Source organism: Chenopodium quinoa, unplaced genomic scaffold (assembly GCF_001683475.1).
Source record: "Chenopodium quinoa cultivar QQ74 unplaced genomic scaffold, ASM168347v1, whole genome shotgun sequence".
NCBI classification, from domain to species: Eukaryota; Viridiplantae; Streptophyta; class Magnoliopsida; order Caryophyllales; family Amaranthaceae; genus Chenopodium; species Chenopodium quinoa.
The window spans coordinates 1149646-1171384 of NW_018742616.1; the positions used below are offsets into that span (position 1 = coordinate 1149646).

The window sequence follows — 21739 nt, forward strand, 5'->3', positions numbered from 1 at the left end:
GTGAGCTCCGCCTCCAACGGTCAAGTTAGTACCTGATTAAGGAGTAATTAATGCGGAAATTAAAGTGATTAGGTCTCTCTAGGTGAGAGTGATTAACGCAGGTAATCTGCTTTGTTAGCGAGATTAGCCGGTTATTACTGTGTGTAATTAATGTGTTTTTCCGTAATGTTTCTGTTCTTTTTTCGTATCTCCCTTAATGAGGATTAAGGGAGGTATTTATAACCTTAGAAAACGTGCCCATCCTAGGTTTAGGTTAACCTAGGGCCGATTGGGCTTCCCTCGGAAGTTGGGCTTGGGTGGCCGGTTTCTCCATTAGGCATGGAGTATGCCTCATGTCGTGACATAACAGGTCCAAGGTGGACGAATAAGCGCGTGCCACGTGGGAAGCCCTGGCTGTTCCAACTGGGGGACACTTGGCAGGACCTGATTGGTCCACGTGGCGCATTCCGATTGGTGGAGCAAAATCCCCTAATCAGTTTATACTTGGCATGTTAGTGACTAATTTTATTTAGATATATGTTAGTTTGTTATTGTTTTTAGTGTAGTGTATACAAGTTGTTGTATTTATGCTTAAATATGTTGAAATATTTGAAATGAATGTGTTGTATTATGATATGTTAGTTTAGTTTAGTTTAGTTTTTAATTGTTGTATTATGATATGTTAGTTTAATTTGGTTTAGTTTAATATAATAATGTATGTTAGTTTAGTTTAGTTTAATGTAGTGTACATTAGTTTATTTAATTTAATATTTTTGTTTGATATGGTTTAATATAATATTTACTAATTGTTTAATATATTTGTTTAGTTTAGTTTAATTATGATATATTTTTTTAGTATAATTCATGTGTCCTTTATTTTATATATTTTGTAAATGAATCATTTGCATAATCATATGCCTAGATACCCGTTGAAGGCATACACATTAGGAGTATGTCTTGAATAGTCCCCGGTTGGGACTATCCTTGTACGCTTATTCTCACTTAGGTGGTGAATGTGTGCCTTGTTATTGATTCTAGGGAATATCCTGCCTTCTCATTTCTCTACAATGTTCTCTGGGTACATATGTAGGTGTGTTTAATCGCCTACATCGTGTACTTGGAGAACTGTAGGAAAATGCTGGCGGATTTTCCATAGAATTGAAAACCTGGCTTACATTCACTAGTGAGATTATACGTAGAAGGATGGGTTAGGTTGGAGTGATAAGGACCCTTTGGAGCATTTCAAATCTCATTTGCATTTCCATAACACTGTGATGGATAATCAATAGGAAATACGCTTTGTGACTAATGTGATTATACATATGCGTGAGTTGTGTAGAAGTTGTGATCATGAAACGAATAGAACGTAGTTGGATGTATGAAAGGAAGGTTGGGGAAAGTATCAATTTAGAGTTCATGAAAGGGGTTGATGAATTCATTGAGTACGTCAAAGATCATCCCGAGAGTAGTAACCCGAATGAAGTTAGGTGTCCATGTTTTAAATGTAAGAACAAATGGCTTTGGGATGCGAAAACGGTTAAAATTCACCTGTATCGCAAGGTTTTTTTTACCTAATTACTATGAGTGGATGTGTCACGGAAAGGATTTTCGGGAGTTCCTGAACAACGCTCCAATGATTATCGTGAAATGGTTTTCGATGCTTTTGGTCATACTGAAGATCAAGGGCATTCCGAGCAGGCTAGTGCACTACTAGAAACAGGCCGATTTCCGACAGACTGTTTCCGACGGACACTTAATTTCGTCGAAAAAGTTTGAAGTTCCGATGGATTTTTATTCCGTCGAAAATTTCCGACGGAATTAAAATCTGTTGGAATATAAGGGTTTCCGACGGAATATTCCGTCGGAAAATTACTTTTCCGGCGGAATTATAATCCGTCGGAAATTTCCGACGGAATATTCCCTCGGAAAATTACATTTACGACGGAATTAAAATCCGCCGGAAGTTTCCGACGAAATATTCTGTCGGAATAATAATATTTCCGACGGAATTAAAATCCGTTGGAAAGAAGGTAATTATTTAAAAAAAAAAAAAAAAAAAAAAAAAAAAAAAAAAAAAACCTTAAAACCCTTAGCAACCGCCCCCCTCCCCCTTATTTCATCCATTTCTCTTTCTCTCTCCTCCTCCTCCTCTGTCATTTCATCTTCTTTCTATTATCTCTCGTTCTCCTTCTCCCTCATCTTCTTCTCCCTCATCTTCTCCTCTCTCGTTCTCCTTCTCTCTCATCTTCTTCTCCCTCATCTTCTCCTCCCCTCTGTCGTTCTTCTTCTCTTCTCCCCTTTCATTTTCATAGCCACCAACACCATCAACGAACACCCTCAACGCAACACCATCAACAAACACCGTCAACGAACAGCAACAGCAACGCCACCAACACCAAGTCACCAACAACGGTCAACAACGGTTTTTTATATATCTTAGATTGTAGATTTAGCCTTTTTTTCCTTTTAAATTCCGATTTTAGTTAATTATTGATGTCATTGTAATGTTAATGTATAATTTTTGTTAAATTTATGTATATTTATATATTTCTTTGAATTGATTTGGGTAATTTTTGTTGATTTTTTATGATAATTTTCGGTTTTTTTTTTTGGAATTGATTTGTGCTGTTTTGGTTTGGTGTGGGTGGGGTTTTGGTTGGGGGTTATGGTTTGGTGTGGGTGGGGTATGTGTTGGGGTGGTTTCGGTTTTGTTTGGGTGGGGTGTTGGTGACAAAGGTTGGGATTTGGTGGGGTACGGTGGTGGGATGTGGGTTTGGGTGTGGGTTGGTGGTGGTGTGTGGGTGGTTTCGGTGGTGTTGCGTGGTTGGTGAATATGGGTTAGGCTTCGGTGGTGTGGGTGGTGGGTAAGGGTTAAGGAGGAGGGTTAGGTTTTGGTGGTGGTGGCTAAGGGTAATGGTGGATGAGTAAGGGTAAGGGTTAGGTGTGGCGGTGGGTGGATGAGTAAGGGTAAGGGGTAGGTGTGGCGGTGGGTGGATGAGGGTGGTTGGGGCTGGTAGGGGTGGTGCGTGGTTTTTTTTTTTTTTGGAGTTTCCGACGGAATTTCCGTCGGAATTTTCCGGCGGATTTGAATTCCGTCGGAAATTTCCTACGGACTTTCCGGTACCTGAAAACATCTTCCGGCAAATTATTTCCGTCGGAAAAAACTGTTCCAATGGAAATTACGACGGAATTGGCTGTTTTTCCTACAAAGGGTGTTCCGACGGAAATTCCGTCGGAACAGTGTGTTCCGATGAAATTTAGGGTGTTTCCGACGGAATTTTGCCGTCGGAAATGACCTGTTTTCTAGTAGTGGTGTTTCATCAGAGGAGGAGCCTAATGCACAGGCTAAGCATTTTTTAGATTTGTTGAAGGCTTTTGAAAGACCATTATACGAAGGGAGTTCATTGTCTGTGTTAGAGATGGCTTATAGAATCACTAGTCTAAAGTGCGAGTATAATTTGCCCCACAAATGTGTTGATGGGTTTGCTTCTTTGCTTAGTGAAGCGATTCTTAACAACAACCATATGGACGACACATTCTACGAGGTGAAGAAGATTGTGAAGGGGTTGGAACTGCCTCATGAAAGGATTCATGCATGCCCGAATGGATGTATGTTTTTTAGAAGGATGATGCTCAGCTGTCTACATGTAGGGTGTGTGGCAGCGACCGATACAAGCAGACTAGTAAAGGTAGCCTAGTGCCTTTGAATGTTCTGTTTTATTTCCCGATCACACCCAGGTTGCAAAGGCTCTTTGCAACCAAGAACATTTCGGAGGAAATGACTTGGCATTCGAAAAATCCTCAAGTTCAAGGCACAATGACACACCCTAGTGATAGTGAAGCCTGGAAACACCTCGATAGTTGCTTTCCAGAGTTTGCCTTTGAGCCTCGTAATGTTCAACTTGGCTTGTGTACAGATGGTTTTGCTCCTCATGGTAAGTTTGGGGGAAAATATTCTTGTTAGCCTGTCATTTTGACCCCTTATAACCTGCCTCCCTCGATGTGTATCAAGAGACAATTCATGTTCCTTTCGTTGCTCGTTCCTGGTCCTAAAAACCCTAAGGGCAACTTGGATGTGTACATGCAACCGTTGATAGAGGAGTTAAAATAGTTATAGGAAGTTGGCGCGAATACCTACGACATTTCGATGAAACAAAATTTCAATCTTCGAGCAACCATCCTATGGACTGTTAGTGACTTCCCGGCTTATGGTATGTTGTCCGGTTGGGCCACATCTGGTAAGAAGGCTTATCCATATTGCATGGAGAAAAGCAAAGCATTTTGGCTTGAACATGGTGAAAAGTTTCTTGGTTCGATTGCCACCGCCAATTCCTTTCAACGAATCACCCTTTTCGGAATAGTAGAACTGCATTCTGCAAAAACAAAGTCAAAAAAGGTGCAACTCCACATATTATGTCAGGAGAGGAACTGTGGGAATGTGTGAAAGACCTTTCGAAGGCTACTGATGGGCCCGAGGCACTTAAACGCCTCAAAAAAGCAAAAGGGGTGGTTCAAGCAAAGCACACTGTGGGAGCTTCCATATTGGAAGCATCTGCTCATTCGTCACAGCTTAGATGCCATGCACATTGAAAAGAACTTCTTTGATCAGTTTATTCACACTATAATGGATGTGAAGAAGCATATGTGTGACACGTCATCAGCTCGAAATGACATTGCCAAATATTGTAAATTTCCGCAGCTTCATCTTCAGGAGGATGACAGAGGAAAAAAGTTCATGCCAAAGACTCCATTCGCTCTTGACAAGGCTCAGAGAAATTTTTTGTGTGAATGGGTTAAACAGCTGCGGTTTCCTGGTGGTTACGCCTCCAATTTGAGTAGATGCGTAGATTTGCAAGCATGTAAGCTACACGAAATGAAAAGCCATGACTGTCACGTGTTCATGGAGAGGTTGTTTCTCCACTGCTTTGCGGGAACTGCTCCCTTGTCATGTTTCGAATGCAATTACAGAGATCAGCCAATTCTTTCGCGATTTGTGTTGCTATACAACATCAGTTAGTGACATGGAGCGATTGGAGAAAAACATAGTTGAGATCCTTTGCAAGCTTGAGAAGGTCTTCCCTCCTGCATTCTTCAACTCCATGGAGCATTTACCTTTTCATTTGCCATATGAGGGGAAGTTATGTGGTCCTGTACAATATAGATGGATGTATCCATTCTAAAGGTAAATCAAAGACCCATGCACATCCTATTTTTTACATCCCAACCCACACTGTCATGACTTGTTCATACATTTATAAAACTGTAATTGCAGGTTCCTCAATAATTTGAAACAGAAAAATTGGGAACAAGGCTCGAGTTGAAGGATCCATTTGCAATGCTTATCTCACTGAAGATATTGCAAACTTCTGCTCTAATTACTTTCAGGCAACAGTTGACACTAAAACACGAGATCTCGGTCAAAATGTGAATGTCGACGTGGACTCCACAGTGGACGACGCTGAAATTCCAAAGTTGTTCACAGTGGATAGCAGTCGTGTGTCAAATGAGGGTAAAACTCGGTTTTTAGATGAAAAAGAACTCGAGTGTGCTCATTTGTTCGTGTTACGAAACACCGACATCCTTGGTGAATACGAAAGGTATAATATGTTTAGAATGAAGTGTATTTAAAGTTATGAACTACTATAATGGTTACATTGTTAATTTACATTGTGTCTTTGGCCTCGTAGGAAGTTTGAGGACTACATTCTTAGTACTCGACCTTATCTGCACAGAGCAGAAGTCATGGAGAAATGCGAAGCTGAATTCTCTGATTGGTTTCATCACAAGGTGATATAAACAGTTTAACTGTGACATAATTATGATTTTCTATTCCTTGTAATTCAATTTATTCAATTAGGAAAAAGTGACGTTTATATTCAAAACGTTGTTAGGTGGTTGAAAAGAAACCAAATTCGGATGTCCTGCGAGCATTGTGCATGCGTCCTTTTTCAAGCGTGTTCGAACTTGGAGGCAGAATTTTGTCGGTGGATTTAATTTACATACACATGCCCATGGCAAGCACAAATCTACGATGAATTATGGTGTGTGTGTGTATCAAGTGAGGATAGTGGAGAGTACTTTGGCATTTTATACTACATTATTGAACTTGTCTACACTGGTCCCGAAAAGGAGTACAAGACTATTTTGTTTAACTGTAGCTGGATGGATTGTGGAAGGGGAATGAACATACATGAACAATACAAGCTTGTCGAAGCTAATCATACTAAGAAATACCCCAAGTACGATCCCTTTGTATTATCTTACCAAGTGACTCAAGTATACTATGCATCATACCCTAGCCTGAAATGGGATCGAGTTCAATGGTGGGCTGTTTTTAAAACATAGGCAAGGTCAGTGGTTGATGCTCCGGTGGACTTAGAGTTTTTGCAGGCACCATCCCCACAAGTACATCCAACGCTTTGCCCACCGAATGACATTCCAAACTACGTCCTAGATGATGATGATGAAGATGATGACGATGGCTTTGTTATCTCAAGCGAGGAAGATGATGGATCTAGCATCGACTCTAGTGATAGTGACGAGGATGATGACATCGATGTATTATTAGATGACAGTAGTGATGATTCCAGTAGTGATAGTAGTGATGACAGTAATGAATAGGAGAATATGTTAATCTTCGTTGGTGAATTTGTTTGGTATTATAAAATCAAAATATGACTTGGTCTTTTGAATAAATCATTACGTTTGCGCTGAAATTTTATTACATTGCACTACACTTGTAATTTATAATATCATGTCATGTTACTAAAAACTATTTTAGGTGATCATGGTGGGCGCTAACAATGGGGAATCGTCGAAGAAATCGAGGGCGAAAGGTAAAGGTGCAATTGTGATCGACTCCTCCGACGAGGAAATGGCGGACGCGGATGCACATGATTTAGGTGACACCGAGGAGACCGCTTTTAGCCAACGAGAAGATGAGACACGGCAGGATTTGGAGTTGCCGGTGTTAGACCCTACTATGCTCTAGTATGTACGTACATTTAATGAATTGGACTTATATTCTTAATTTCGTAAAAGTCACCTATTTATTACTTCTAACAAGTTTTATATTACTTTTTGTTGATGATCATCTAACATTGTGGTTTCTCGTTTAATGTAGGTTTGATGATAACAAGGTGAGGAGTACGGTCTACGGGACGCTAACTGGGTACTATCGAGCTCCTTGGAGGAATTATGGAGAGGTTGATCAAGGAACGAAACAACACTGGTGGAACTTATTCTGCGTATACTATTTTTAACTTAGTTAATACATGTTTTATGAAGTGTATGAGATGGAGTTGAGTTTATAACTAATAAAGTTTATCATTCGTAGAAACAATTCACATGGGCACCTCCATTGAACGAGCTTGTGAAGGTCAATTTTGAAAAGAAGCTTGCAGCTCACCTACGTGACATGTTCTACACAGTCACACACAAGATGAATGGCGCGAAACTAGGCTGGCTCATTGAGGAAGTTCACAAGAAGATGATGACATTGTTGCCTCGGATCTGACGTATAAGAAGAGGTCGGCCCAGAATAGGAAGAACAGAAGGGTGGTTCGATGGAAAATGTGGTCGAACCAACCCACTATCAAGGTTCTATGTCAACTGTCCAACATGTAAAAAGGATGGTAAGTTTGTTTAATAGGCAAGTAAAATAGAAAGCATTTGTTTATTTCAAGCTAATGGAGGTGTGACACTTATAACGATAATTTTCTGCATGTACAATCAAAGGCAGCGAAGAATAAAGGTCAGCTACCCACAGCTCCTGAGCTTTTTCTGAAGACGCACTTCAAGGATGTGCCTGGGAAAGGCACAGTGCCAGTCAACACCAAAGCTAAGCAAATTGCGGTAACTACTTCAATATAACATAGATGAATTTGGTTTAAAATGGTCCCTAGAACTTAGTTACTTGGTTTTTTTTTTGGATTTCAAGTCATAGATACCTAAAACCACCTATAATTGACATGTTTTGAGAAATAAAGAGTTCATTTGCTAAGAAATGAAGAAAATGGGCAAAGTAGAAGTCATCTAGGCCATATATGGATGAATTTGGTTGAAATTGAATCCTAGAACTTAGGTACTTGGGATATTTTTGTGATTTCAAGTCATAGATACCTAGAACATGTTTTGAGAAAGAAATAGTTCATTTGCTAAGAAATGAAGAAAATGGGCAAAGTAGAAGTCACCTAGGCCGTATTTGATTCAATTTTGATGAAAATGGTTCCTAGAACTTAGTTACTTGGTTTTGTTTTTGTGTTTTCAAGTCATGGATACCTTAAACTACCTATAATTGACAGAAAGAGTTCATTTGTTAAGAAATGAAGAAAATGGGCAAAGTAGAAGTCATTTAGGCCGTGTATGGATGAATTTGGTTGAAAACGGTTCCTAAAACTTAGGGAGTTGGTTTTTTTTTGTGATTTCATGTCATGGAGGCCTAAAACCACCTATAATTGACATGTTATGAGAAAGAAAGAGTTCATTTGGTAAGAAATGTAGAAAATGGGCAAAGTAGAAGTCATTTAGCCTTACTTTGTTCTATTTTGTTCATAAAGCTTATTTTAACTTAGATTTGTGTTCTTTTTCATATGTATATCATGTAGGACGCCTACCAGAAGAAATTTATAGAAGCAAGCTCTCGAGGGATTCGAAAGAGTCTAAATGAGTTGTACTGGGAAACTGTGGGTGGCCGCAACAAGAAAGGTCGTGTGAAGAGACTTGGCCAAAGTGCAGAGCTGTACTATGGCAACAGGTTGGGTCGAGTTTCCTCGTCTTCACAGCAGTATACACCTTCCATTGTTTCCCAGATGCAGGATCAGGTGGAGCAGAGGGTGCAGGAAATCCGGAGTCAACTGGAAGACGAGATGGAAGCTCGATTTGAAGCCCGAATGGCCGCAATAGAGAGGACAAACCAGGAGAGGTGGGATGAGATGATGCGTCGATTCCCCGGCAACAGCACATGTTCTACCATTCAGCCTCATCCTCGAGACCCCAAGGATGACGACCCGGGTAGTGGCGGTGCAGGGCAGGGTACTCCGACTGTAGCTTAGCATTTGTATATGTATTTAGGCACGTACTTTGATTAGGATTATGTTGTACGGTTGTACACAATGTATAAAATATTATATACACACACATACACACATATATATATACACACACACACATATATATGTATACACACACACATAAATACACACACACACACACACACATATATATATAATATATTCCGACGGAATTTTTCGTCGTAGGCTTTCCCTCTTCTGACGGAAAATTTCGCCGGTAGGAGAGAGGTATCCGACGGAATTTTCCATCGGAAGAGGTATATTTGCGACGGATTTTTTTCCGTTGGAAATTTGCGACGGATTCCCAAATCAAGTCAAACACAGCTCCGACAGAATAAATTCCGTCGGAACAACCTCTTCTAACGGAAAATCCCTTGGAAAATTGCAAATTTCCTACAAAAAGTTTGGCAATAGAACCTTTCGATTCCGTCGAAAAGTTGATTTCCGACGGAATTTTCAATGATTCCGACGCATTTTTTCCGTCAAAATTAAGTTGTTTTCTTGTAGTGTTATACTACTTACATAGTTACATGGCAGTTATCGCTATACAATCTTGGTCATAATTTAATTAACTACTCTGTAGTCCGTACTAAGGAGTATGTACAAGTATCTTATTACCAATTGAAGGTTTTTTTTTTTGACTACTCTGTAGTCCGTATTAAGGAGTATGTACAAGTACCTTATTACCAGTATTAATAAAAATTGGAGATTTTTTTTTTTTTTTACAAAAAAACTATGTATAAGACGTACAAGTACGTTACATTTGGAGTTGATGGGAGTATCTATCGTACTTTTTCATGAACAAAACAATTACAATCTTAAATTAAATAAGGTCGTCTAGAAGGAAGGAAAACGAGGAAGTACTTTGATGAGTTGATGGTGAAACATATGGGTTTGAATAAGACATTGTCCTTTCAAAGACCATGTCAAGATGTAAAGGATCGATGAGCTTTTATTTATTTTTCTTAAAATATAGAGGGTAACATGTAACATGTTCATTTATAATCTAATCTAATCTAATATTATATAAATAAAGGCATTTTTCAAGAGCATTTGGCGCGCCACATAAGCAAAGGCATTATTTCGACCAATTAAAAATTAGATTTGTATTTTATTTTAGAATTAAAATATTCGTTTTCCATCTAAGCAAAAGTGACGAATGAGATTTAAGAGTTTTGCCACGTAAGTAAAACAACGAATATTGATTTATTAGGATTTAATTTATTTAAAAAACTAAAAGTTATCTTTTAAACTAATCATCTTTAGATATAGGATTTATATACCTACTATTATAAGATAAATTTTGATAGTGTTTATGATAAGAAATAAAAATTATTCTTTAATTATAATTAAATTAAAATTTGTGATATTTACCATTATAAATTGATGTATCATATTACACCAAAAAAATTTCGTATCAATACAAAACCAAACCAAGCAAATTTTGTGTCATTAATTTGTGTCAATTTTATTAGGTCATCAATGGCTGGATAATTCTTAGCCTAATTTTTAAAACTCATGTTTAAATGTATATTTGTGATTATTGATTAAATTGTGTTTATTTGGGATACTTAATGATTATATGTTTATGTTTTGTTAACTAAATTTTGTTTTTACATGCAGATCTAATTTAATTAGAGAATTAAATTCGAGCAAAAATCTTTGGAATATCAAAGTACGAGTTTCTCGCTTAATAATCTTATTGGATGAGAAGGTTTTATATATCTTTATAAATCGTTTACATTTATTAAATCTTTTAATGAACCTTTTAGTTTTTATCAATTAATTTTATGATTAAAACAATTTTTTTGTGATTTAGGTATCTTAATTAAGTCATAAAATTAACTTAATTTTTTATTTTTAATTACAGGGTGATTACGTTCCCTCAATTAAAGTCAACTTTGTTCTACAATTTTTTCAAAATTGATTATTATAATTTTATTTTTATTTTTGATTTTGTTCTACGAATAATGATTTAGGATTTAAATTATTTTAAAAATAAAAAATTATTATCTTTTCACATTAAAGGTTTTATGCTAATATGTAATCAATGAAATATCATACTTACATTTTTTTTTTAAAAGATATCATATTATTGTCATATAACCAACAACAACGAATAAAATACAAAACAACAATAAATTAAGTGCCATTATAAATTACATTAAAAAAATATACTTCTGTAATTGGCAATATCATTTTAATTATTTTTTTTTGTCTGAAATTATTAAATTGTAAAATAAATCAAATAATTATAAAAAAAATTAAAAAAAAAACTTAGAGTACATAGGAAAATATCTTTTCTTGAGATATATGTATGACAATTCGTGCATCGCACGGTATTATTTCAAACAATTAAAAGTTAGATTTGTATTTTATTTTGGAATTAAAAAATTCACTCGCCACATAAGCAAAAGTGACGAATGAAATTTAAAAATTTTGCCGCATAGGTAAAAACGACGAATAATGATTTATTATTTAAATTATTTTAAAACAAAAAATTATCTTTTTTTAAAAGATGATCTTTTAATATTAGGATTTAAATTAAAAAAAACCATAAATTATGCAATTATTATATACAAACACTTTAAAATTAAATATTTGAAAAAGGAAAATATATGTTCATTTTGTTTTTAAGAAAACGTTCAATCAATTTTAAAAAAAATTAAAAGAAATATAAATTATTAATAATTAACTAATATTCTTCAATTTTTTTTCAAAAAAATCAATATTCTTAAAAAAAAATAACAATAATGTTCAATCTTTATCAATATTCTTAAAAAAAAAAAAAAACAATAACGTTCAATTTTTATCTTATCTAGCAACCCATTTCATGATTAGATAAAATTTTTATAAGAGATTTATTTGCTACTCCACAAATATATAAGATAGGAGGATATTAAAGATTTGTATACATCCTCTCAAAAATATAATTTTGATTTTTTTTCAATTGTAAATAGACAATATATATATATATATATATATATATATACTATACAAAAAACACAAACATGTGAATATTATTTATCTACACTTTTTCATGGTGTGAATTTTTTTCAGGTCTAATTCGTTGATTAACAAAAAAATATTGGATATATGTAAGTATATCAAGGCTTTCTAATGGTAAACAAAATAAATTGATTGTTATTCATTATTTTCATATTAAATTTTGTTAAACAACTTAATTGTAACTTAATATTAATTATTCTGTATTTGAAGGGATTATGTCCATGCGCCAATTGAAAGAAATTATTGGAAAAGTAAGGGTATGTTCTCTTCAGCTTATTTTCAGTTCAGTTCAGTTCCTAATTTCCTTCTCTCATAAAATATTCAGTTCAGTTCAGCTTCAATCAGTTCATTTCACCTCAGCTCAGTTCAGTAAATCAGAACAGACCCTAAGTCAACTTTAATGTTACAATAGTAGGGAAAAAAAATTAAAGATTGTAAGAGATGTCTCTGATAATTTTTATTTTTTGTGTATTATAGGATTATGGTAGAATATCTATACTACTATTGTAAAAATCATTGTAGTAGTGTATACATATAACTCTATTATTAAGACATATGATAATGAAATTTCATTATAAAGATTAATTTTATTCAATTAGATTAATTTTAGCAATGCAACACTCTTGGTAGTATATATATATATATTTCATTTAACTATTTAAAAATTTATAAAGTCATATCTTTTACTATTACTCCCACCGTCTTTATTTTAACCCTATACTTTTGGGTTTACTTTATTAATTTTTCATTGTATAAAGTCGATACGGAGTAAAAGAATAATGGTGGTCTAAGTTATTGTTTGTGAAAGAAAAATAGTAATTCTATAACTATATATGTATAGTGGAACAACGTGTTTTCGTTATACAAAAGAATCATAGGCTAAAAAAATACGAACAGGATTATGATTTTATTCTAATATCTATCATACTTATAATTTTCCTATAACTAATATTAGTAAATTAAGGTCGCATTATAAGTTGCATAAAAATAAAACAAATTATCCGTTTTCTAACAAGCAAAATAAAAAAAAAATATAGGGTTAAATTAAGAAAAAAAATCTTTTTCATAAGATTTGTGTATAAAAAACCGTGCATCGCACGGGTTTTCATCTAGTAGAATCTAATTTAGTAATTTGTTTATAAGAGTTTGTTTATCTAAGTTATAAACTTGTAGTTTCTCGTTATATAGCCATTATAAATTCATTCATAATAATATAATTTATGAATTTTTTTAATTGCAATGTTTTGAGGATTATTCACATAATAGTTACATTCAAATTATATTCGTAATTTATATTAAAGAAAAAAAATAGTTATGTGAACTTGCTTATTAAAACTTATTAAACCTTGTTATAACTTAATTCAGTTGTAAATTGAATTAGGTACCCCTGGTCAACCTTTATCAAAATTTATTTTTCTTGAACATATATCTAAACTTATTTTTCATAAATTTAGTAAAAAAATAAAATTTATTTTTTAAGCAGAGAATTCCACATCACACAAGTTGAGTTTGTTAAGTTTTTATTAAGTATATGATGTTTTTTTATTATTATTATTATTATTATTATTATTATTATTATTAATTATATATATATATATATATAACAAAAAATATAGATTATTGGTGAACGAAAGAAACACAATTGATCAATCATATAATCAGCTAAAAGAAAAAGAGCGTTTGGTTAAAAACAAAAATTTACTTTTAAGGTATGGGTAAATTTGATCTTTATGTTGATGTTGTCAAAAGTCAAAACTAGTTAGAGAAGAGTTTGTTGATTTTTTTTTTTTTTGGTTGATAAGGAGAATGGCCCTATCAGATTGGAATCTCTCACAGGTTCTCCCAATCCGGATTGACGGGCTAGAAATTTTAAAAGTTGGGGGGAAAGGGTAGGGGAATTCCACCCCCAAAGTGTCTCTAATATGTCAACTTGTACAATCTAAAAGATACGTACTCCAACACTCTATACTATGCCCAATACAGAAAGTCAAACTAGTACAAATTCAACACTAAAATTTTGTAGAATATATTAAGAGCCTAGTGTATAAAAGAAAAATAATCTATTTAGAAGAAGAAAAAAAATGAATGGACAAGAAGCCTTCTCTTTCTTAAATTTCTCTCTTTCTCTCTCTACGCACCACACCATGCTCCATACACTTAGCAATTGCTTGTACTCTATAAATTCCCACCTTTAATTTTACAAGAGCCCACACTCCAACAACAATAATCTTGGCCTCAGCTTACACATTTATTCAAAGTTAATACATTTTCAAATTTTCAATCATATGTATAGCTAACTAATACCTGTATTGATAATTTAATTAGTTAATTATGTACATAGATTCACTAGGTATTGGGTGTTTTATTGGTACTTATTATCCACAAACGATATTGGCATGTATGTCAAATTGACAAACAATAGTATTAACAACCTAAAATACTCCCTCCGTTACATATTACTCGCAACAATTACTAAAAATAGCCGTTACATATTACTCGCAACAAACTTTTTTTTCCTTTTATAGTAAGTTTTTTGTGTGATTTTACAAAATTGCCCTTATTTTTTTTAAACACCCTAATTAAACTAATGATTTTATCTCATTAACTTAAAGATTGACATTAATTAACTTAACCATTTCCACCAAAAAAAAATCCCCTTCCATCTAAATTCATCATCACCTTCATTGGCAACTACCACCACCACTACCACTGATCTCCAGTCTCTCTTCATCAACCCATAAACTTCTCTCTCTTTGTTCATCTCCCCTCAATTCGACCGCAACATTCTATGGAGACCAGCACCGTCGCTGGAAGGCACTGTCGCTGTCCCCTTGCTTATGGCCGCCTCTGTTTTCTCTCTCTTCCTCTTCTTGTTGTTTCATTATTGCCGGTGAAGCACACATCTGAAGGTTTTATGGTCAAATTTAACCATGAAAACTTTGGATCTAGAGTTTTGATGGTTAAATTTGACCAATTAAAGATTTAATTGATGATAGAGAAGGCATTAGTTCTGGGTTCGTGAATTGTGGGTTCCTTGGTTGTGGGTTTTGGGTTTTGGGGTTCTGGGTTCGACTTCTAGGTTTAGGGTTCGTCGGTTGTAATTTGATTGGTTCTGGGTTCGTGGGTTGTGGGTGGTGGTGGGTTGTGGTTGTTCGAGCAGCTGGGTTGTGGTTGTTCGTGCTGCTGGGTTGTGGTGGATTCGGTGTTTCATGTTGCTGGGTGGTTAGTGGGTTCGCGCTGCTAGGTGGTGGAGTTGGGTGGTTTCGTAGTGCTAGATGGTGGTGTTGGGTGGTTTCGTGGTGCTAGGTGGTGGTGGTTCGTGAATTTAAGTTGTTGGGCTGTAAACATTGATTTATTTATTTTATTTATTTATTTATTTATTTTGACTTTGATTAATACTGAAGTGAATGCCCTTATTTTTCATTAATCATGCTTTCAATATTTTGTCTAGGAGTCCGCAATCCCCTAGTTTGTTGCGAGTAATTCGTAACGGAGGGAGTATATGTGTATACTGAACAAAACAAGCTAGTTTGTTACTCCGTAGTGATCAGATAATATAGTGCAATCCCACTAGTGAAAGCTAGGAATAATTTCTTAACCTAATTACTTTTGTCATTTTGTGTAGTACATAGTACATTATATACATGAATTAAAAATTTAGTAATGAAAAATAAAATAAAATAAAATTAAGCCATGAACATTTAGACTTGTCCATGCATCCTTAAAAGTTTGCTAATTTAAGGCCTTTTAATGGTTTAAAATGATTTTCAAAGTTTTTGATATACAAATTGAAGGAAAACTTCTAATAGCAGATTATTAAACCTATTGCGTAACAATAAGTAATCTTATTAAAATCTTCTAATAATTCAGTAAGATAGATGTATTATATAAGACAAACTCTAATAAATGACGGGAACAATTATATCTTAATTCCAAAACACATAGTGTCAAAAATGTAGAACCTCTTAGGCATATCAATTTCTCCAAAAAGGAAATAGAGTAACAAGTAAGTCTAGCTTTAAAGTTTAAACTAATAATTGAGGGTGTCAATAAATAACCTTCAACGTATTTGAGAAAGCTAGCAGCTTTAGGTACTATGAACCCTTTGACAAAAGGACAAGGATGAAAAAAGTGCATTGAATTGGACTCCAAAAAAAAAAAAAAAAAAGGTGCAACTTCATTTTCTGTAAAGCACCATATTACATACGAAGTACATTCAACATACATACCCCCCTACCCCTTAACCAATTATTGACAAGGACAAAATATTGCTCTATCATAGGAGTGACTAATATATCAAAACAAGCTAAATTCCTATTGCAAAATCATTAACCATTCCTCCAACATTTAGCACATACCAGAGAACGAACTAGCATAGAGCCATAGAGTGTGTGCATGTGTGTGTAACATGTATGGTTCGTTATCGTCTTCCAAGTTCTTTTTGTCGTTGTACTTCACACATAAATCAATATAATGAACTTGAAAAAGAACTTGTATAACATATACTAGTATACTGTAGTAAACAACGTACAACACGTACAAATAGCACTTAATATGAGTTATCAACTCTTATGCCGTTCACGTAGTTGGTGTATATTAATTAAAATTAGATCATTACCTCCCCTCCTTCGTAAGCATTGCCCGACATCTTTAAATTAATTAAATTAAATCAATAATACTATACTCGTAAATTTTTCTACTTTAGAGACAAACTAGGATTTTTTTTCCTAGGGGACCAACTAGATTATTATTTAGTAAACCTTTTGTCAAGAAATGAAGTACAATACAATACAATAATATAATGTACAAGTATATAAAATTACGATGAATAAAGTCGGCTTAAACATACCAGAATTCTTAAACAAACACTCATCCCAAAATAACAAAGAGATAAGAAAAACATAATTATTTTTATACATAACATAGTTCTTCGTAACGATTTAATAAAGTACACTATTAAAAAAAAAAAAAGTTTTAAGATCAAGCTTCTCTAATTAAACAAAATATTTACACAAGACAAAACTCATCATCATTAAAAACTAAAAAAGCTAATTAACTAGCACACACTAAACCAAAAAAAAAAAAAAAAAAGCAAAAAGAAAAACTAAACTTATCTTACAACTTTTAGGAAGAACTATCACAAACTCACTTGATGACGATGATGATATGATCATTAGCACATGACATCCTTGAGAAGTTTGTAGCGACGGTGAGCGCTGGGCCGAGGTGACGGTATACCAGAGTTGTTGTTGTTGTTGTTCTTGGGAGTTCCTCTTTCTCCGGCACCACCAGTTTGGTGATCTTGGTGTTGTTTGATTCTTTCGCCCGACGTATACTCGGAGTGAATATGGAGATTACGATGATGGTCCATGGATGATGATGATGACGACGATGATAATGATCTCTTGTAAGATCCACTGTGGTGTTTGTTGGTTGTTGAGGAGTTTCTACCTTCACTTTGACACCAGTCACATATGTCCAATGATTTTGTGATGGATGATGATGACGACGATGGTGATAATAATTCTTGGCTTCCGTAAAAATAGTTGCTACAATACCTATAAAATAATAAAAATTATCATTTAACATGGTATCAGAGCATAAACAATCAAACCTAATACAAACACAAAATATATACAGAATGAGAATAAAGTTTTTGCTTTAAAATCTTAACACGATATCAGAGCCAATAAACAGCACGAATAGATTAGATGGATACGTACAAGTGTTGGAAGCGAAAGCGACAACTGGAGCACTTGAACAGCTTATCAGCGAAGCCGATATCACCACACATGCAGCATACTCTATCTTGATCCGCCATTTTTTTTTGGAGAGAGAAAGAGGTGAATGGTTAAAGAGAGAATGAGTAAGAGAGAGAAAGTGAAGAGAAAAAAATTGGATATGAGTCGGCGTATCGATCTGAGTCAAAGCTTCTAATGTGTATACTTGATATTTATATTAGGAAAAAAAAGGTAGTGTATCTTTTTATTAAATTAAATAATATTTTTATTAAAACATTACTTTATAGTACTATAATAATAATATTTATTTATAAATTTTTATTAGTAGTAATAAGTTGCAGAGGTAGACCACAGGTTGCTTGCAGTCGTTTTCAGTTGGGAGGGTGGGCCCAATTTACAGAGACAGGCAAAGAGTGAAAGAGAATTTAAGATGTGAACCGGAAATTTTTTTTTCATTTTTTTTTTCCATTTTTTTTCGATATTATTTGTTGTTTTGGTAGAACAATTTTATTTGTAGGAATTTTCTTTTTCCCATTTTTAAAGGAGAATTCTGACCATATCTTAATTTTTACGTTTTTTTTTTTCAGTGTAAGACCTTGTTTAAAGGAATGAATGAATCAAATCTAATGCAATATACTCCGTATGAAGATAGTATTAGTATGTCTATTTTGATTTCGAGCTGTAAATGATAAGTTTGGTAAACGAAACCTAATTTGAAAATGTTATATGAAAATGCTTTGTTAGGATAATAAAGAAAAGTAATATGCTGATCAATTATGTAACAAATGAAATCAATAGAGTATCATTAGAATCATTCAAAGTATCAACAAAATAATGTATTTATAGCTACAAATCTCATAAATATTACTCTGTAAATGATTTCAAAAGTATGATGAATTATAAGAAAGGTAATAAAAATTATATTAGTAAATAATAGAAATAAGTGAATATATAATTAACATGCAAATCACGAGATGGTCAACACTAAAAGCACAAACTAACTTTTTTTTTATAAGATAACGTTTCACTATATGAGATTTCACGGTTTTACTAATGCGAGTTTATGATCAACTACGTTCAATTACGTATTATATACGAAGTATAATTTTCTCATCAATTTCTCTTTGTTGTATTATTTCTTGAGTCATGTACTGATGAGGCTCGTGTGAGCTGAGAGGATAGAGAGAGAGGGGGGGAAAGGAGATGTATGCATAGATAGAGAAAATGGATTATTTATCCTAGAAAATAGGTCAAACAAAGAAAAGAACGATTAATTAATCATGAACGTGGATGCCCTAATGTATTATTTAATGATCTAATTATGAAAGAGAGGCTAATTAGGTGGCAGCTAGTGCTATTATTTTGGGGTTCGATTTTTCACGTGGTGTGAGCTTGTGTGGATGGAAGCATTTCCAATGGACATTTACAAGAATGTTTAGGCATCAAATCTTGTGGTTGTGAATTCGCCATTGAAACGGTATTGACCTATTTTACTATGTTTCGTGTATTTTCTCTGTTTGAAAATAATATGTCATAATATTTAAAAAGTTGTCAAATTTTCAAAAATAGTAATGGTAGCTTAGACATTGAAGATTTATCTTTTCAAATGGCTTACCAAGATTGAGTGAGTGATGGATAGAGTATGAGAAAAATTCAACCGCACGCTCATATCTCGAAAAATATGCTCAATTATAAGATATTAAGACCAATTGGCTGTTGGTTTAATGGTGATTGGGGAGGACCACGTATTCGATCTCCCGCAACATGCAACAATCGGGAGGAGATTGGAATCTAACCACCTAAATTTTATCCTCGAATTCGAATTAGCCTAAAGGGTGAAGCGGGTGGAACACAAAAAAAAATTAAGATGTTAAGACAATGTGACGATTATTACTTTCAAAATGTAATTAGTATCACCACAACCTATTATTTACTGGAGAACGCCGCCACTTCTTAACTATCACACCTGATGTTTAACAAGTATGAAAATTAATTCAAACCTAAGTAGATACACGTTCAAAATTATCCACCTCCTAGACAAGCATAGTCCAAAGTAGTTAGCGCTGCCATCATCTAGCCCATATATTTCAATTCATCAGTCCTAAGATCCCATGCATATGCATGACCTCAAATGAACTTTACATTGAAGCAGCCATGCTTTATATCTATGCATGCATGATTGCATGATGAGATTACAAAGTATAAAATACTGCATTAATGTTTAAAAGTAGTAGGTACAATTATATGAGATGATCACAATTCAACTCTAGCTAGTAGCTAGAGATCGATCAAGGTTTATATCCATGAATCTATATTGTTTATCTTTTATTCTCAATCATTCTAGCCATTGATTTTTTCTTCTAAAAATATTTAAAAGCCAAATTCAAAGATTTATACTAACAGTATTATGGTGATTCTACTTTAAACAATCATTCAAAAGTTTTAATAATTACTCGTATGTTATTTTGTAAGTTGAATGTTGTGTACAAGGTTTGTGGTTTGAGCTTAGGTCATGTTATTTTTGTAGTAAACATTTTTATAGGTCGGTATCGAATCACAATACAGGTCAATGGTTAGACTAGTTATTTCGTAGTTTGAGATGTTAAGATTACAATATTACGCTGTAAAATGTGCCCGCATATACCAAATGGTCCGAGACAAATATTTGGAAACAGGAGAAGTAGTTCAATTTCCACCACTTATAATGAATTTGCGTCAGGTCTCAATAACTTTGTTCAATTTCAAATTGGTTCCAAATCGTCCGATTATAAGCCAAATTCAAATCGATTTTGTCAAGGCTACGGAGTATGAATATATGCATATTTAATTATTTATGTGCCAAATATGTAATGAAATTTAAATAAAAAGAAATGACAATATGGGCTACAGTTTTTACCATAAATGGTAAAAATTTTGCATGCAACACTCTCATCACGTCATTTTTCACTCGATGCGACTAGCTTAGGGTTAAAAATCAGGTAGGTGGAACTTCGAAGTTTCCTAGAAGCGGAAGGAGGATTAATACAGTGTTTTAAGTCAACAAAAATGAAAGTTTGGGTCAACTTTGTCCCTTTACTTGTCGTATATATTATCGATCTTCATGGCTAGACTTCAGAACATAGACTTATTGGCTTATTGCTCTTGATTAAGAGTCGAGGAGTTGCCTTGGTGGTAAGGCAACCCATCTCTTAGCTAGGTTAGGCTTTGTTCGCTCTCCCTTATTTATATGGTCTTATCTACGTTTTGATATGAATATTTTAAATTTTATTTGGACTATATTTTTCTGATTCAATTTATATTATCGAACATTATGATAATATCTGATCCAATTTAAGTTTTTCTGGTTTGATTTTAACAAAAGTATTATTAAAGCATAAGGTGGAAAGAGTAAAGTTTCAGTTGACACAAAATAAAGCAACACAGAGAAAATTTACCTCATCTACAAAAATATGACTTGAGTACATCTTATTAATGCTTATATAAACATTTTCTAACTCGTATACGATTTTTAGAAACTATATAAATTTGACTATTAATAGTTTTATGTATACATGAAGATACATAAAGTTTGATATTGGAAAAGCAAGATTAAAGTTTTTCTTATATATCAACAAATATTCATCAATTAATTGGACATATATATTTGCCAATAAAATTTGAAAAAAGAATAAGTATAAATTGTTGGGAGGATACAAGTAGGTTAAGAAGAGTCAAAGTATTGTTAGTAGCATCATCATTTTAGTGTGCTAAAGTTTGGTGAAAAGTTGGTGTAGTGACATAAAAATCATAGGTATGATAATTAATGAATTACATAGTTATATGGATAAGCATGACATGAGAATGGCCAGTTGCTCCCTTTTTTAGCCTTCTCTTATCCAAATACCACGCTCGATCATATGTATTGTCTCTCACCCTTGGGCTTTGAGCCGTTGTTACTAC

At 33.8% G+C, this 21739-nt stretch overlaps 1 protein-coding gene across 1 annotated transcript; it reads right to left on the reverse strand.

Annotated features, from left to right (window-relative positions):
* Nucleotides 1-16952: 16952 nt before the first annotated feature.
* On the reverse strand, nt 16953-17999 carry LOC110721503. Its single transcript, XM_021900666.1, has 2 exons — nt 17783-17999; nt 16953-17617 (listed from the first exon to the last, which is right to left on the reverse strand). Exons 1-2 carry the CDS (start codon nt 17878-17880, stop codon nt 17233-17235), a joined length of 483 nt encoding a protein of 160 aa, XP_021756358.1. The 5' UTR covers nt 17881-17999; the 3' UTR covers nt 16953-17232.
* Nucleotides 18000-21739: the final 3740 nt, after the last annotated feature.

Excerpts from the sequence above, each read along its gene's own strand:
- LOC110721503 (XM_021900666.1), bottom strand. The coding sequence starts at position 17,880 with ATGGCGGATCAAGATAGAGTATGCTGCATGTGTGGTGATATCGGCTTC. Across the intron at positions 17,618-17,782 it reads CGCTTTCGCTTCCAACACTT|GTATTGTAGCAACTATTTTT; the intron begins GTACGTATCCAT and ends ATTATTTTATAG.